Source organism: Pristiophorus japonicus, chromosome 15 (assembly GCF_044704955.1).
Source record: "Pristiophorus japonicus isolate sPriJap1 chromosome 15, sPriJap1.hap1, whole genome shotgun sequence".
Lineage (NCBI taxonomy): Eukaryota > Metazoa > Chordata > Chondrichthyes > Pristiophoridae > Pristiophorus > Pristiophorus japonicus.
The window spans coordinates 180,524,861-180,543,888 of NC_091991.1; the positions used below are offsets into that span (position 1 = coordinate 180,524,861).

Here is a 19,028-nt window from a genome sequence, read left to right on the forward strand (position 1 = left end):
GCGCAGTTTAAATTAAATAGTTTAGCTGCCAAAAGCACAGAATTAGAAAATGAACCTCGATGATTTATGTAAAAAGTTAACAGCGGAAATAAATGCACAAGGACATTCAACAGCTGACGTTGCTCCTTATTTGTCTGAGCTTTGCTTCAGATGCTTACAATCTGCTGACAAAAGAGGGCGAGGAAGGAGGGCTGGTTTATCAGTGTCGGATATGGGTGTCGGGTGTCAGTGCCCACTGTCGGGTGTCAGTGCCCACTGCCGGGTGTCAGTGCCCAGTGCCGGTGTCAGTGCCCACTGTCGGTGTCAGTGCCCAGTGCCGGGTGTCAGTGCCCAGTGTCAGTGCCCACTGTCAGTGCCCACTGTCGGGCGTCAGTGCCCACTGTCGGTGTCAGTGCCCAGTGCCGGGTGTCAGTGCCCAGTGCTGGTGTCAGTGCCCAGTGCCGGGTGTCAGTGTCCAGTGCCGGGTGTCAGTGCCCAGTGCCGGGTGTCAGTGCCCACTGCCGGTGTCAGTGCCCAGTGCCGGGTGTCAGTGCCCACTGTCGGTGTCAGTGCCCAGTGCCGGTGTCAGTGCCCACTGCCGGTGTCAGTGTCCACTGTCGGGTGTCAGTGCCCACTGCCGGGCGTCAGTGCCCAGTGCCGGTGTCAGTGCCCACTGTCGGTGTCAGTGCCCACTGCCGGTGTCAGTGTCCACTGTCGGGCGTCAGTGCCCAGTGCCGGGCGTCAGTGCCCAGTGCCGGTGTCAGTGCCCAGTCAGTGCCCGCTGTCGGTGTCAGTGCCCAGTGCCGGGTGTCAGCGCCCACTGTTAGTGCCCAGTGCCGGGCGTCAGTGCCCACTGTCGGGTGTCTGTGCCCAGTCAGTGCCCGCTGTCAGTGTCAGTGCCCACTGTCGGGTGTCAGTGCCCAGTGCCGGGTATCAGCACCCGTTAGTGCCAAGTGCCGGGTATCAGCACCCACTATTAGTGCCCAGGGTCCGGTATTAGTGCCCATTGCTTCAATTTTCTCCAGTCACCGTATTTTTGAAGAGGTGATTAAAGCACTGGATGGGGGACTGTCGATGGATGTTATTTAAATGGGCTTCCAGAAGGCATTTGATAAAATCGCACATAAGAGACTGTTAGCTAAAGTTGAAGCTCATGGCATTGAAGGCAAATGATTGACCTCGACCTGGTTAGGAGATTGGCAGGTACTCTAATTGGCAGCATGTGACTAATACTGTCCCGCAGGGATCTGTATTAGGGCCTCAACTATTCACCATATTTATTACGACTTAGAAGATGGGATAGAAAGCCACGTATCCAAGTTTGCTGATGACACAAAGATGGGGTCATCCACTTTGGATCTAAAAAGATTAGAACACAGTACTTTTTAAATGGTGAAAAGCTAGAAACAGTAGAGGCCCAAATAGAGTTGGGGGTCCATGCACATCGCTCATTAAAATGTCATGGGCAGATACATAAAATGATCAAAAGTCTAATGTAATGCTGGCCTTTATAGCTAGAGGACTTGAATACAAGAGGGCAGAAGTTATGCTGCAGCTGTACAAAGCCCTGGTTAGATCACACCTGGAGCACCACACCTTAGGATGAACAGGCTGGGTCTCTTTTCTGTTGAAAAAAGAAGGCTGATGGGTGATCTAATAGAGGCCTTTAAAATTATGAAAGAGTGAATGTTTCCACGTGTGGGGAAGAGCATAACTAGAGGCCATCAATATAAGATAGTCACCAAGAAATCCAATAGGGAATTCAGAAGAAAATTATTTACCCTTTGTTCAAGAAAGGGTATAACGATAAACGTTGTTCAAAAAAGGGTGCAAGGATAAACCCAGCAACTACAGGCCAGTCAGTTTAACCTCGGTGGAGAGGAAGCTTTTAGAAACAGTAATCAGGGACAAAATTAATAGTCACTTGGATTAATTAAGGAAAGCCAGTGTGGATTTGTTAAAGGCAAATCGTTTTAACCAACTTGGTGGAGTTTTTTGATGAGGTAACAGAGAGGGTTGATGAGGGTAATGCGGTTGACATGGTGCACATGGATTCGACAAAGTGCCACATAACAGGCTTGTCAGCAAAGTTGAAGCCCATGGAATAAAAGGGACAGTGGCAGCATGGATACGAAATTGGCTCAGTGACAGGAAACAGAGAGTAGCGGTGAAGGGTTGTTTTTCGGACTGGAGGAAGTGGTGTTCCCCAGCGGTCGGTTCTAGGACCAATGTTTTTCTTAATATATATTAATGACTTGGACATGGGTGTACAGGGCACAATTTCAAAATTTGCAGATGACACAAAATTTGGAAGTATAGTGAATAGTCAGGAGGAGAGTGATAGACTTCAGGAAGACAGACAGGCTGGTGAAATGGCCGGATACGTGGCAGATGAAATTTAACGCAGAAAAATATGAAGTGATGCATTCTGGCAGAAAGAATGAGGAGAGGACATATAAACTAAATGGTACAATCCTAAAGGAGGTGCATGAACAGAGAGACCTGGGGGGGGCGGTCACACCATTGTGTGTGCATAAATTGTTGAAGGTGACAGGGCGTGGTGAGAAAGCAGTTTAAAAAAGCTTACGTGATTCTGGGCTTCATAAATAGAGGTGTAGAGTACAAAAAAGTGTGGAAGTTATGATGAACCTGTATAAAACACTGGTTTGACCTCCAACTGGAGTATTGTGTCCAATTCTGGGCACCACACTTTAGGAAGGATGTGAAGGCCTTAGAGAGGGTGCAGAAAAAATTTATGTGAATGATTCCAGGGATGAGGGACTTCAGTGACGTGGATAGACTGGAGATGCTGGGGTTGTTCTCCTTGGAGCAGAGAAGGTTGAGAGGAGATTTGATCGAGGTGTTCAAAATCATGAGGGGTCTGGGCAGAGTAGAGAGAGAGAGAGAGAGAGAGAGAAACTGTTCCCATTGGCAGAAGGGTTGAGAACCAGGGGACACAGATTTAAGGTGATTAGTTAGTTTGCCAAAGGCGATGCAAGAAAATACATTTTTATGCAGCGAGTGGTTTAGATCTGGAATGCACTGCTGGAAATTCATCTTTCAAAAGGGAGTTGTATAAGTATTTGAAGGAAAAAAAAATTGCAGGGCTACGGGGAAAGGGCGGGGGAGTGGGCCTGGCTCAGAGTTGACACGGGCTCGATGGGCCCAATGGCCTTCCGTGCTGTAACCATTCTATGATTCTAAAGAGTGGTGAGAATGTGGAACTCGCTGCCACAGGGAGTGGTTGAAGCGAATAGTATAAATACATTTAAAGGGGAGGCTAGACAAGCATATGAAGGAGAAGGGAATAGAGGATTATGCTGACAGATTTAGATGGGGAAAGACGGGAGGAGGCTCGAGTGGGGCATAAATGCCGGCATGGACTGGTTGGGCCGAATGGACTGTTTCTGTGCTGTATATCCTGTGTAATCCTATGAGATATTTGTCTTAGAGGGAGTGCAGCGTAGGTTTACCATAATACCTGGACTCCAAGGGTTAAGTTACGAGGTGAGATTACATAAACTAGGGTTGTACTCCTTAGAATTTGGAAGATTAAGGGGTGATTTGATCAAAGTTTTCAAGATATTAAGGGGAACTGATAGGGTAGATTGAGAGAAACTATCTCTGCTGGTTGGGAAGTCTAGGACTAGGGGGCATGATCTAAAAATTATAGCCAGGCCTTTCAGGAGTGAAGTTAGGAAGCACTTCTACCCGCAAAAGGGTGGTAGAAATTGTTAATTTTAAATCAGAGATTGATAGATTTTTGATAACTAAAGGTATTAAGGGATATGGGACAAAGGCGGGTAAGAACATAAGAAATAGGAGCAGGAGTCGGCCATTTGGCCCCTCGAGCCTGCTCCACCATTTAATAAGATCATGGCTGATCTGATCTTGGGCTCAGCTCCACTTCTCTGTCCGCTCCCCATAACCCTTTACTCCCTTATCATTCAAAAATCTAGCCATCTGCACCTTAAATATATTCAATGACTCAGCCTCCACAGCTCTCTGGGGCAGAGAATTCCAGATTTATGACCCTCAGAGAAGAAATTCCTCCTCATCTCAGTTCTAAATGGGCGACCCCATATTCTTAAACTATGCCCCCAAGTTCTAGATTCCCCCATGAGTGGAAACATCCTCTCTGCATCTACCTTGTCGAGCCCCCTCATTATATATCTCAATAAGATCACCTCTCATTCTTCTAAACTCCAATGAGTATAGGCTTAACCTGCTCAACCTTTCTTCATAAGTCAACCCCTTCATCTCCAGAATCAACCTAGTGAACCTTCACTGAACTGCTTCCAATGCAAGTATATCCCTCCTTAAATAAGGAGACCAAAACTGTACGCAGTACTCCAGGTGTGGCCTCACCAATATCCTGTACAGTTGTAGCAGGGCTTCTCTGCTTTTATACTCCATCCCCCTTGCAATAAAGGCCAACATTCCATTTGCCTTCCTGATTACTTGCTGTACCTGCATACTAACTTTTTGTGTTTTGTGCATAAGGACCCCCAGGTCCCTCTGTACTGCAGCATTTTGTAATCTCCATTTAAACAATAATTTGTTTTTTTATTTTTCCTGCCAAAGTGGATAACCTCACACTTTCCCACATTATGCCCCATCTGCCAAATGTTTGCCCACTCACTTAGCCTGTCTATAGGCTTGAGGGGCTAAATGGCTTACTCCTGCTTCCATGTTCCTCAGTCCCACCCTGATTCAGTGATGTTGGTTGAGGGGTAAGTATTGGCCAGGACACCTGGGAGAACTCCCCTGCTCTTTTTCGAATAGTGCCATGGGATCTTTTACATCCACCCGAGAGGTAAGCTAGGGCCTCCGTTCAATGTTTCCTCGCTACTTAAAGCTCACTGACAATGACTTCAGTCACTCCTCTAACATCTACTAGATGTCCCCACCTGAAAAGTACTGTATAAAACACGAGCTGCTGGAAGTGGTGGTCTGATGTGTGAAGAACGTTGCCATTCCACTGACAGAACCCAAGCAGGAAGGTTTACTCTAAGAGGGAGCTGAGGATCTCAAAGGATCAAGTAGATTAGAAAATAAAATTGCAATCAATATCAAGAGGAATAAGACAATATTTTCTAGTTATAATCCACAGGTGATAAATCAGGACTAGGCTGGGCCTCTCAGAGTCCAGACTAGCACACTAGTCAAAGCAGTGGGATCAGGTTGCTTTGTAAAAGCTCTTCCCCAGTTTTCACAAGACAGGATCACAGGGTTATATAATCTTATAAACACAATGACTAAGGCACTGGGCTAGGCCGTGAATAGCTTCTCATCACAGTTCCATCATTAAGCCGAATAGTATATTGTAAGAAAAATTGGTGACATCATGTGAATATTATCTCATAATAATCTTGTGAAGCACCTTGGGATATTTCACTAAGTTAAAGGCACTATATAAATACAAGTTGTTGTTGCTAATGTGCAATAGCTGCAGGCATTGAGGATTAGAAGGTTCTGTATAAAGACTAATGCCATTGTGAATAAACACCACGCAATGCAGTGCATGTAGGGTGCACTTTGTACAAGGCACGATTCAAATGTGGTCATTATAAAACAGGATAGGAATTTGGAGATAGGATGATAAACCACCCTCAAAAAATATCTCCACTGCGTTGCATGGGGAGTAAGGAGCCAGGCAGATTGCCAGGAACATTCCCAGAGCCCATGGAGATTACGGTATTGTATCAACTGTGTGTAACACGATGTGATGCCCTTCTCATCACCAATGATGCGTTGTGTGACTGTAAACATGGCATATTAACCCACCTTCCATCTCTACACAAAGACTCTGTACCTCACATTTTTGCTCTTCACTTCCTGGTTGGGTCCAGTTAGCTTTCCCACCATGTACTGTCCACTTCTGCGTCGAAGTGCCTAAGCTGAAAGGGCTGGGCATGGCTCCCGGTGAATACAAATTCGCTTAAAAAGTAATTCATTGAAACATTTTGATATGATAAGGTGTCTTACAGATGCAAGTATTATTTATGTTATTGCTGTAATCAGAGTAGGTTGTTTGTGAACGGGGAAGTTGATGATCTGCGCCTGAGATGCAGGTGATTATAAGGCTGATGTAGGGAGAGACATGCATTGTCAATGATGTTTGGGGAGCTTCGCTAGACAGGGTTAGGCAAGGAGAAGAACATTGCCATGTGAGTTGGTGGCGGCGAGAGAGAGAGCGAGCCAAGCACTGCCAGAGTGATTCAGGGAGAGAACAGCATGTTACCTGGGTGATTTATGGACAAACAGAATGGCAGTTTGATGATCCAGGGGAAGAGAGCACGGCATTGACTGGATGATGTATAGAGTGCGAATACTATGCATTGGCTGGGTGATTTATGGAAACAGCAAAAAATTGTCAGTGTGACTTAGAGAGGGAGAGCAAGGCACCGCCGATTGCTCTGCAGCTGTCTTCCCTTCAACCCTTCAGACAAAGCCTCAAAGTATTTTCCCTCCAACTTTACTCCTCCTCTTCCATGAAGTTAAGTGGCACAGATGTCCCCACCCACCAATACCTCCACACCTGAGGCAGGAGATAACCTTGCCTGCATATGCCCAAAGAACAGCAGCAACCTAGGGAGGCTGTGGAGGGCAATCTTTTCCTAGCTGCAAGGTACATTTGCAGGCCAGCTTGTCTTGACTACTCCATCAGACCCCTACACAAACAGTCCTGTGTACATCCCCCAATTTCCACCACTAACATGCCATTAAATACAGAAGCTTTCCTGTGTGCTCCCATTTGTACCGTTTCATCGATGTCGCTATGAAGTCTCTCCAAGTGTCAGCTGTGGCACGGTTTGTAGCACCCTCGCCTCCGAGTCAGAAGGTCGTGGGTTCGAGTCGCACTCCAAGAACTTGAGCACAGAAATCTAGACTGACACTCCAGGGTAGTACTGAGGGAGTGCTGACTGTCAGAGGGGTAGTATTGAGGGAATGCCACACTGTCGGAGGGGTAATATTGTGGGAGTGCCGCATTGTCGGAGGGGTAGTACTGAGGGAGTGCTGACTGTCAGAGGGGTAGTATTGAGGGAGTGCCGCACTGTCGGAGGGGTAATATTGTGAGAGTGCCGCATTGTCGGAGGGGCAGTACTGAGGGAGTGCTGCACTATCAGAGGTGTCATCTTTCAGCTAAGATGTCTGCACTCTCAAGTGGATGTAAAAAATCCCATGGCGCTATTTTGAAGAGCAGGGGTGTTATCTCCGGTGTCCTGGGGCCAATATTTATCCCTCAATCAACATCACTAAAACAGATTATCTGGTCATTATCACATTGCTGTTTGTGGGAGCTTGCTGGGTGAAAAATTGGCTGCCACGTTTCCTACATTACAACAGTGACTACACTTCGACAAAGTAGTCAATTGACTGTAAAGCGCTTTGGGACGTCTGGTGGCTGTGAAAGGCGCGATATAAAGTAAGTCTTTCTTTCAAGAACAATGTCTGAACTGCCAACGACTTCAGTGTAGCGATAATTCTAATCCAAGGCCAGTGTGTGTGTGTGTGTGTGTGTGTGTGTGGACCTATGCTTCTTAGCCCCTGTGCTTCCCCTGCGTGCCTGCATGCAAAGTGCAAATTCTTAACCCTAATTTAGCGCTACCCGAATGTCGGCAGTGTATGAGGTAGGCTCCTCCCATAACCGCCAAGCCAAGAGAGGGACCTGCTGTAGGCTGCTCCTCTTCAACAGCAAGGCCTGCCTCTCACTCTCCTTTGAAAAGGCGGCAAACAGCAAGAATCACCTTTGTTTGCCATGAGATGCAGTGAAACCCAGGTGTCAGTGAGCAGAACCAACCTTTCTCTGAAGATTTCAGTTTATTCAACTGAGCTCAGCTCAGCGCACTGTTCTCGGTCGACTCCGTTTTATAGCTCTTGACCTTTTGCCAAGGTTTATTAAAAGTTTATAACTGCCAGCTGCACTAAAAAAAAAAATAACAGGCTGTCAAATAAAATAACTGAACCAACTGCAGAGTCTGATTATTTCTGAATCTTGGTGTTTGACCTCCTCTTAAGCTTGATACCAGCAGAACAACATCGACAAACTTCGGAACATATGTAACAGTGTAGCCGGGGGCTATTGCATCAGTGATTTAAAGGGGCAGCTACCAGGCCAAAGCAAAACGTATTTGTCAAAATGGATTCCATTTCACTGTCCAACATCTGAGAGAAGCATTTTAATTACATCATCGGAGAAGTCAGGGGCCCTCCAGCAGATCAGATAGACGTTGATTTGCAGGCCAAATTGGCAAAATGGTTTTAATGGGCTGTGGGCCTTTAATTCCTGCAGCAGTGTGCAAGTTGTTGCCCCTCCAAATGGCGAGCTCATCAGAGGCAGTAATGCCACAGCGAGCTCGCCTGAATGATTAAATTGAGGCTGATGTTAGAAACCGTAGTAGCGACGCACCGTTATTTGTTTGGGTTTTTGCCCAAGCGGAAAATTTAGGCTTTTCCATCAAGAGTTGCCGTTGGCATTTGTTGTAATTCACATTGCTATCATGGCTTCCCCCTATTTGTGTATTTGGAAAGGGGGTGGGGGTGCAGGTAGATGTGACCGCAACAGACGTAGACGTACACTGTTACCCTCCGATTCAGATCTACAGGCAAAGGCACGCGTCACAGAAACGCAGCTGTGCTAGAATTGGCATCACAGCATTTAACTGTTGGGGCTCAGATTGATTCCAGGCAGTCACAGGGCACATCAGCAACACCAGTCAATCTATATTTCACAGATGCATTAAGCAGTTGACTGATGCCTTGTTTGCCAGAGCAAGCAATTACAGCACTTTTCCAATAGACAGCTGGCAACAGCAGGAAAGGACTCTCCACTTTTTCCAAAATGGCATGATTCCCCCAGGGCAGGGCATCAGTGATTGTACCCATGTTACCTTATAACAGCTCCATGAAATGCAAAGGATGTTACTCCTTGAAGATTGGCTTGTCTGTGATCATCAGCACAGGATCATTCGGTCGATCTCACTTCAGTATCTTCATTTTAAGACAGTCCACTGCACTGTGCTCCCATTTCTCCCAGAACAGATCAAGGATAACCTCTGGGACCCAAGCTAATGTCACTCCAGAACAGCTCCTGAGCACAGAGACATTGCAGTGCCTGCAGCCATCAGAACTATCATTGAGGATTTGTTTTAACGTTAGCTTATTGATGATGGTCTCAAAATAATCAGAGAGTTTTTTGAGCAATTTGACTGGTTCATCTTCATTTATTTATTGGCTCTCCTAACTTGGTTCTTCAGGATTTCTTCAAGTCCTTACTAGTTCTTCAATAGAAGTTTAGGTGCCCACTTTTCTTGGTACGGTAACTAACTGTTCAGTTGTCGCTATTAACAAATATACATTTTAAGCCGATCAAGTTCCACTGCGGCACAGACTTTGCTGATCACAAATATGAAAGAGAAGGTGCAACACCTGAAGCATGACATTCAGCAAGTGTGCAATTATGTTCAATTTTTCTAATATTAGTTGATCCCCTTGTGGTGTTGCACTTGGCCAGTCAAGGTCAAGAGCAGTACTCGAGTCAAGCAAGGTTCAAGGGCAGTGATACAATTGGACCAAGGCAGGGAGAGGGAAATTGAGGGTACAGGAGGGCAGGTGAGGTGAGGGGGAAGATGGGGAAAGTGGCGTAGGGAGGGTGACGGGGAAAGGGAGAAGGAAGAAAGGGGAATGGGGAGGAGAGAGGACACAGGGAAGGTACGGAACAGGAATGCAGAGAGCGGAATAGGACAGGTAGGAGAACAGGGTGGGGGAGTAAATGCACAGCAATCATCTCAGCAGCTTTGGGGACAGGGGCATCATAACTCTCACAGCAGGGGCAGGGCTGCGCTGTTCCAAAACTCTCTCAGGCTGGGGCCAAGGTTCAGGATACAGATTGAAAACAGGCTCTGGGGGCCAATTTTGGGCTTCCAGAGTTAACAGAGACCGCCAGGGGGAGGGGTCAGTGGCAGGCAGGCCAAGGCACTGAACTCCATAGCTGTATCTTCAGGGTGTTCAACAAACTGCATGAGTAAGGTACTGGTGGCCATGATGGTCTGCACTGGATAATCTCGAGGACAGGGAAGGTAGTAGGCATCTTATTGGTTACGGACAATTGCAGCTGCGATGACTGAGGTGCAGCAGAGGTTGGTTGAAAGCTTTGTGCAGAGTCTTGGAGTAAAACATTATGGATGAGTTAGTGGGAGAAGCCTTCCTGAGCTATTTAGAACTGGTGGACACAAGAGAAGGTCAACAAGAGACTCTGTTGAGGTGCAGCAGGACATTGAAACTAGCGAGACTTTCATTTTAGGAATGATCAGTCTTTGATCTACATTCCTTATTCGAAAACATCTCGATTTGAGGTGTGCCTACTCATGAATTTTTGAGGCAGCTAGCGACTCTTATTCTCAGATGGACACCAATATTGCATTTAGATGAATGGAGCCGATTATGTAACTTTAGTTCACAAGCATTCTGATTAATTGCATTGGAAACTTCTAACACAGCACTACCTACAGGTGTAACTACTGGGGATACTTTTCTCAGGGATTTTCACATAGAAGCCTGACATAGATGCTTTCCATGAATTTTGAGAAGGAACGTTGTGACCCAGCTAGTGATCTTAATATAGAATAGATTATAAGAATGCAGTAGATGTCATGTGATGTTGATTATGGCAAGTTGAAGGATTTGCTGATTTACAATGACAGGTGCATTACAGCATGTAGCACACAACGCATTATTCTGCTAAGATGGAGCTTTATTCCTTTACAGCCCTAGATCCGATTGCTGTGCCTTCCTAAGGTCAATTAGAAGCTTCTACCAGTCAACTTTGCTGCTTTTCCCTGATCCTACTGTACGTTTTCTTTTTATTCGTTCCTGGGATATGGGCATCGCTGGCATTTATTGCCCATCCCTAATTGCCCCTTGAGAAGGTGGTGGTGAACCGCTGCCTTGAACCGCTGCAGTCCGTGTGGTGAAGGTGCTCCCACAGTGCTGTTAGGGAGGGAGTTCCAGGATTTTGACCCAGCGACGATGAAGGAATGGCCGATATATTTCCAAGTCAGGATGGTGCGTGATTGGAGATGGTGGTGTTCCCATGCGCCTGCGGCCCTTGTCCTTCTAGGTGGTGGAGGTCGCGGGTGTGGGAGATGCTACCGAAGAAATGATATCAAGTTGTCCATCACACGATTGCTCATTAAGGCTTGACATGGCTCTCTGCAAAATCGTTTAATTAAAATACGAAGCAGCTTTTGTTTTTTTTCACCAAAATATTTAATTAGTTGTTTTATGTACAATAAATAACAAAAATAGCGGGAACTTCGCCAAAGTAAAACGAGATCAAAATGGACAAAATCAAAAATTTTTTCCGCACAGCTTGTTGAAGTGAACAGCTTGAACTGTCGGTGGATTGGAAGCATAAGACTGTTGGTACAGTTTTGAATTAGGCGTTCTGTGCAACAGAGGAAAGTAACTGGAAATTCAGAGGTCATTACCATTTAAGGTAGACACCATGCGGTTTAAGAAATCACAGCGTAGCTTAGCAACTGAAAAATTACAACAGTCACGAATGCTGAACGCAGTCAAGGATTTTTTTTTTTAAATACCATATTAAATACATTACTACATAGAGAATTGAGAAACACTACAGACTTTGGGGAATGTCAATGTATAACTCGGATGTTGAAGTTCAAACAAAAAAAGTGAAAATGCAAAAGGTCAGAAGTGTCAGTGCTAAAAGCTCATCACATTTGCCATGTCATATCTTCGCGATGGAAGACAGTATCACAGCTTCAATAGAGCATAATCTCCCTGTAACACAAATACAATGGAGGTTTGTAAATTCAGAAAATAACCAGAAAGTTAAAATGTCACTGTGTTTCTCCTGCAATGTCACTCTTGATTTCTCAAACACTGATTATTGTAATGTTAATGGGCTTAGCTTCTCCCTCACATCAACTGCAACAGGTTACCAACCATGCTCTTTGTGAATGTGGCAGAGTGATTATGAGAAGTGCGTTTGGCTTTCCTCTATGGCTGGAGGAGGGCTGCAGTCACAAGTCACGCTCATTTTAATACAAAAACCACCAGCAAAATAAAAAGTAAAAATTAAACTTTGGTACCACAACATTTCCCCTCCCAAAAATTACAAAATAAATAGAACAAACCCCACAAACACTCACAATACTCATTTCAAAAGAATTCATCTGGTTCATGTGCAAATAAGCAGAGATGAAAAGCTTTTGTAAAAAGAAACTTTTTCACAAATGACACCTTTCTACGTGTCCGATATAGCATCTATAGAAATCTTCAAGTGCACGCAATAATATCTTACAAAAAAAGGGTTCTAAAGTAAAGCAACAATGTCTCAAAAGAAAACAATGAGAAGTGCATCATAAATGAAACCGTGTGATCACAATCTGCTACTTCAATTATTCGAAATAAGAATAGTAGCCGCTGTCATTTAAGGACGACCTCTTACTCAGGTCCTGCAATATAGAAATAGGATCAATAGGTTTCCTATCTGCTTCTGAAGACGACTTCAATCTGGCCTTGGGTGGAGCTCGAAGAACACTGGCATAAGAGGCAGCACCTTTGCCTTCTACAGACTTAGACGGACTCTGGTATTGAAGCGGGTTGGGCTGTGTGAGAGGGCTTACATTGGAACTACTTTTGTGACAACCAGCATCCTCCTCGGTCGCGAAACCTGGAACACCTTGTCCTATAGAGAGATAAATAATAGGTTGATTTCATGTAAAATTTTAACTCCATCTGAACTTTTGTACACAGGATCAAGTTTAACACGCATTTCTGGAACAGATTTAATTATCCCCTCCAATTCCCCTTCTTGGTCCTTCCACAAGATGCACCATACCCATAAGCTGCCCCCAGGCCTACGCAAAGTCATTCTGCAATTGCACCCGGCCTCCCCACGAGGGTGCTGGATCTCGCCTGGTGAGGACCCTGTGCATGGTTCAAACCTGCGTTGCACCATTCAGAGGGAAAACATACAGACTCCATCATCACAACACAACATGGTAAATGCTATATTTTGGGGATCAGATTACAAGTCTGAGGACAGGTTGCATCGACTCGACTTGTAATCCTGAGTACAGAAAATTAAGGGGCGATATAATTGAGGTGTTTAAGAAGATTAAAGGATGTGATAGAGTAGATTGAGAGAATGGCTCTCTGTGGGGGGAGTCCAGAACAAGGGGGCATAACCTTAAAATGAGAGCTAAGCTGGCTAACAGAAAGCAGAGAGTCGGGATAAATGGATCCTTTTCGGGTTGGAAATCGGTGGTTAGTGGTGTGCCACAGGGATCGGTGCTGGGACCACAACTGTTTACAATATACATAGATGACCTGGAAGAGGGGACAGAGTGTAGTGTAACAAAATTTGCAGATGACACAAAGATTAGTGGGAAAGCGGGTTGTGTAGAGGACACAGAGGCTGCAAAGAGATTTGGATAGGTTAAGCGAATGGGCTAAGGTTTGGCAGATGGAATACAATGTCGTAAAGTGTGAGGTCATCCACCTTGGAAAAAAAAACAGTAAAAGGGAATATTATTTGAATGGGGAGAAATTACAACATGCTGCGGTGCAGAGGGACCTGGGGGTCCTTGTGCATGAAACTCTTTGAGTTTATCTGTAAAACATAAAACATTAAACCGTGCCACCCGCCCTGGATGACACAGCAGACATTTACAAGGCCCCTTTTAAAATTTAACATTTTGAAACAACTGCCTCCCCGTCAGGGAATTGAACCCTGGTCTCCCACGTGACAGGCGGGGATACTCACCACTATACTTGTGCATGAAACTCTTTTGAGTATACTTGTGCATGAATCCCAAAAAGTTAGTTTGCAGGTGCAGCAGGTAATCAGGAAGGCGAATGGAATGTTGGCCTTCATTGCGAGAGGGATGGAGTACAAAAGCAGGGAGGTCCTGCTGCAACTGTATAGGGTATTGGTGAGGCCCCACCTGGAGTACTGCGTGCAGTTTTAGCCACCTTACTTAAGGAAGGATATACTAGCTTTGGAGGGGGTACAGAGACGATTCACGAGGCTGATTCCGGAGATGAGGGGGTTACCTTATGATGATAGATTGAGTAGACTGGGTCTTCGCACGTTGGAGTTCAGAAGGATGAGGGGTGATCTTATAGAAACATTTAAAATAATGAAAGGGATAGACAAGATAGAGGCAGAGAGGTTGTTTCCACTGGTTGGGGAGACTAGAACTAGGGGGCACAGCCTCAAAATACGGGGGAGCCAATTTAAAACCGAGTTGAGAAGGAATTCCTTCTCCCAGAGGGTTGTGAATCTGTGGAATTCTCTGCCCAGGGAAGCAGTTGAGGCTAGCTCATTGAATGTATTCAAATCACAGATAGACAGATTTTTAACCAATAAGGGAATTGAGGGTTACGGGGAGCGGGCGTGTAAGTGGAGCTGAGTCCACGGCCAGATCAGCCATGATCTAGTTGAGTGGTGGAGCAGGCTCGAGGGGCTAGATGGCCTACTCCTGTTTCTAATTCTTATGTTCTTATGTTCTATTCACAGGTGATGTCAGGAAGCACTTCTTCACACAAAGGGAAGTGGGAATCTGGAACTCTCTCCCCCAAAAAGGGGTTGAGACTGGGGGTCAATTAAAAATTTCAAAAGAGGTTGACATTTTTAGGCTAAGTTATTAAATGTTAGGGAACCAAGGCGGGTAAATGGAGTTATGATACAGATCAGCCATGATCTAATTGAATGGCGGAACAGGCACGAGGGGCAGAGTGGTCTCCTCCTGTTCATTCGTTCCCACGACAGAAGAGCTGTCAGAGTTGCTATCTTGGGATACTTTGTTTATGCACCCTCACAGTGACCCACAAGATGCTCGAATGAATCCTAGAACTCAGCTAAAGCAAAAGCATAATGTGTCGCACTATTCCGCACCATTCTCAGACACATCCTGGTGATCCGGAAAGCAGTTTCCTGAACACTTTGTGACCACTGCATGGTGATAAGCACACACACATGGAATTATTGATTTAGCTTGTAACAGAACTCAAAATGAAAGCATTAATTTCACATACAATGATGGCATTCGGGAATGACTGGAGGGCCACAATCTCACCAAAAGGTCAGACAACATCATAACATGTTAATACTGAAGTTTGAAAAGCTTGCGGCCATATAATCTCGGAGATGAGATTCCAGGCTTGAATTCACTCCTGTATGTTATTCTTTTTGTGCAATACATACGAAGGTATTTGTGGAAGGTTGGATTTGGCCACTGACCGCTACGATGGCCATACTGAATGAATAATGATTGCGATAAGTTAACTACAGCTGATGCTTACAGTGGATTACCATCAAATAAGGATCAGTTCCTGCCACAAGTATATAAAGCATTTCCCAATCCATTGGCGATGGCTGAAAACACTTCAACACCAAGCAGCCTTTCTGTAACTATCAGTGGTAGATTTTCCAGTCACTGCTGTTCTTCTACAAATGCTTGTTTGCCTCAGAATATATTTCTCCTCTGTGCTAGTTTACTTCAGGAATAAACCAGTTTGTGTTAAAATAGCAAAGAAAGGAATGAAGTCTGCGAATACCAAGCATTCGTACAGGTTCAGCACCAACAGGGTCATCACATATCAACAACAGAGACGCTTCGACGCAACACAGGTTGTCAGCAGCTCGGAACAAGAATTGCTTTAAGCAAGCTCACTGCAATTAATAGGCCATGTTTCCCAAATGGTAATCGAACTATGATTAAGTAAAAAGTTATTCGTTGAACCAAATGCAAATTCCTATAAAATAATTCTGACAAGAAATGTAAAAGTCTGAACAGGAATGATTTATTTCACTTTTTCCTCGTTCACAGTGGCACCAGACCTCCTAGTCACAATCTCACCTCCAACCATTTTGTGCACAGCAGAGTGCAACAACACTGGCTCTCCCCCAAAAAGAAACCGTAATCATTTCAAAATAGATCATCACCATTATCAAACGGGAAAAGAAATCTTTTAAAAACATTAAAAGGATTCCAATTATTACAAAGCAAAATGCAAATACCTGCTATAAACTGCCCATTGTAGACAATTCTTTCTGGACTCATTGCGGGGGACTGGACATTGTAATTGCTGATGGTGCTATAAAGCTCTTCATCCGGATCCCCCACTGCCAACTGATTGGCTGGGACAGGTGATAGTTGCTGATCTGGGCTGCAGTATGGACTGGGTCCCTGGCTGCTTTCCATGGAGGATGTTCCCAGAGGACTGGATGCAGAACACCTCTGATATAGTGGCCTTCCCGACACTCGGACTTCAGACTGGAAAGGGAAATAAGGTAAAGTATGTAATCAGAAAAATAACTTGCATCAATCCGGCTTGTATTTATATAGCAGTTTTAACGTAGTGAAATGTCCCAAGGCGCTTCACAGGAGTGTTATGAGACAAAAAATTTGACACCGAGCCACATAGGGAGAAATTAGGACAGGTGACCAAAAACTTCGTCAAAGAGGTAGGTTTCAAGGAGGAAAGAGAGGTGGGGATGCAGAGAGTTTTAAGGCAGGGAGTTCCACAGCTTAGGGCCCAGGCAACAGACGGCATGCCCATTAATGGTTGAGTGATTCAGGGATGCTCAAGAGGGCAGAATTAGAGGAGCGCAGACATCTCGGGGGGGGTTGTGGGGCTGGAGGAGATTACTGAGATAGGGAGGGGTGAGGCCATGGAGGGATTTGTAAACAAGGATGAAAATTTTGAAATCGAGGCGTTGCTTAACCGGGAGCCAATGTAGGTCAGCGAGCACAGGGGTAATGGGTGAGTGGGACTCGGTGAGAGTTAGCACAAAGGCAGCCGAGTTTTGGATCACCAAGTTTCCGTAGGGTCAAATGTGGGAAGCCAGCCAGGAGCGTGTTGGAACAGTCAAGTCTAGAGGTAACAAAGGCATGGATGAGGGTTTCAACAGCGGACGGGCTGAGGCAAGGCCGGAGATGAGCAATGTTACAGTGCTGGAAATAGGTGGTCTTAGTTATGCTTATAACTGAAGGAAGCTCAGTATACGGTAAATTGTGAAGCATCTCCATGCTAGCGTAGAGAATATTTGATTATCAGAACCATTTCCAGCATCAAACCCGCACAAGTTAGGTATGTAATAGTCAGATTTAAAATAAGTTTTACTCTGTGCTTAACCTGACCCGAGCCATTTAACACTTTCAGGTCATGTGCATTATATACGGAGTAAAGCTCCCTCTACACTGTTCCACCAGACACTCCCCAGGGTAGGTACAGCACAGGGTTAGATACAGAGTAAAGCTCCCTCTACACTGTCCCATCAAACACTCCCAGGGCAGGTACAGCACGGGGTTAGATACAGAGTAAAGCTCACTCTACACTGTCCCATCAAACACTCCCAGGGCAGGTACAGCACGGGGTTAGATACAGAGTAAAGCTCCCTCTACACTGTCCCAAACAGTTATCATGCTTAGGTCAGGAGAAAAAAAACAAAATTCGTATTATCAGGAAATCCACTGCCTAACATACATCGCGGTCACACGGTCCGTGATCAGAGCGTAAACTCAGCTACAATTGTGAACCACATTACAATATATCAGAGTCGTGGCATCAGTCCTTTAAACAGGGAATTCCACTGCACTTGTTTATTGGGAGATCAGAAATGCAACATCAGACCAGTCTGTAAACTATATTTCCAAGTTTTGTGTCATCTGCAAATTTTGAAATTGTACCAAGTACCCCCAGTGCAAGTCATTAATGTACATCAAAACCAGCAGTGGCCCTAGTACAGAACCTTGGGGAACTCACTGTACACCTCCCTCCAGTCCAATGAACAGCCATCCACCACAACTCTTTTCTGTCCCTTAGCCAATGTTGTATCCATGCTGCTACTGCCCAAGTTTATCCCATGGGCTTCAATTTTGTGAACAAGCCCAATATGTGGTACTTTATCAAACTTCTTTTGAAAGTCCATATACACATCAACTGCACTGCCCTCATCCATCCTCTCTGTTACCTCATCAAAAACCTCAATGAAGTTCGTGAAACACGATTTGCCCATAACAAATCCACGCTGGCTCTCCTTTATTAATCCATGCTTGCCCAAGTGGTTGTTCATTTTCTCCCGGATTATTGTTTCTAAAAGCTTCCCCATCCCCAACGTTAAACTGACCGACCTGTCATTACCAGCTTTATTCCCTATTGTGAACAAGGGTGTAACATTGTAATCCTCCAACCCTCAGGCACCACCCCTGTACCCAAGGAGGATTGGAAGATTGTGGCCAGAGCCTCTGCAATTTCCACCCATACTTCCCTCAGCAAACCAGGATGCCTCACTGGACCGGTTGACTTATTCACTTTAAACACTCTAGCCTTCCTAATGCCTCTTCTTTATCTATTTTATCTCATCCAGTATCCTGGCAACCTCCTTGTTTACCGTAGCTTTGGCAAAGTCCCCTCCCTTGGTAAACACCACCGATGTGAAGTACTCATTTAGTATCTCGGCTCTGCCTTTGGTCAATCGATCTCCATTTTGGTCCCTAATTGGTCCCCGCTCCTCTGACAACCCTTTTATTGTTACTGTGCCTGTAGAAGGCTTTGGGATTCCTTTTTACATTCGCTGTCAATCTATTCTCATACTGTCTCTTTGTTCCTCGTATTTCCTGTTTCACTGGTTCTGTGTCATTTTTATATTCAGCCTGATTCTCCTTTGTATTATCGAGCTGACATTTGTCACACGGCCTCTTTTTCTGCTTCATTCTCCTCTCCGACTCCTTCATCATCCAGAGAGTTTGGGCTTTGGTTGCCTTCCCTTTCCTCTTGTGGAATGTACCCCGACTGTACCCCGACCATCTCCTGTTTAACGGCCGCCCATTGCTCCATTACATTCCTGCCTGCCAGTCTTGGACATCAATTGACCCGGGCCAGATCCCTCCTCAATTCACTGAAATTAGCCCCCTCCAGTTAAGCATTTTTATTCTAGATTACTCCTCGTCATTTTCCATATCTAATCTAAACCTTACGATACGATGATCACTGTACCCGAGGTGCTC

General features: G+C 45.2%; 1 protein-coding gene across 4 annotated transcripts in view; it reads right to left on the bottom strand.

Moving 5' to 3' along the window:
* Nucleotides 1–11,248: 11,248 nt before the first annotated feature.
* LOC139281294 (probable helicase with zinc finger domain) overlaps nt 11,249–19,028 on the bottom strand; it is a 369,458-nt gene continuing 361,678 nt past the window's right edge. For all 4 annotated transcript variants that reach the window (XM_070901422.1, XM_070901423.1, XM_070901420.1 and 1 more), the window contains 2 exons: nt 16,037–16,292; nt 11,249–12,697 (listed from right to left, as the gene is read on the bottom strand). In XM_070901422.1, the coding sequence (XP_070757523.1) occupies nt 12,408–12,697; nt 16,037–16,292 (546 nt within the window). In that variant the 3' untranslated portion in view covers nt 11,249–12,407. The remainder of the gene's footprint in view (nt 12,698–16,036; nt 16,293–19,028) is intronic.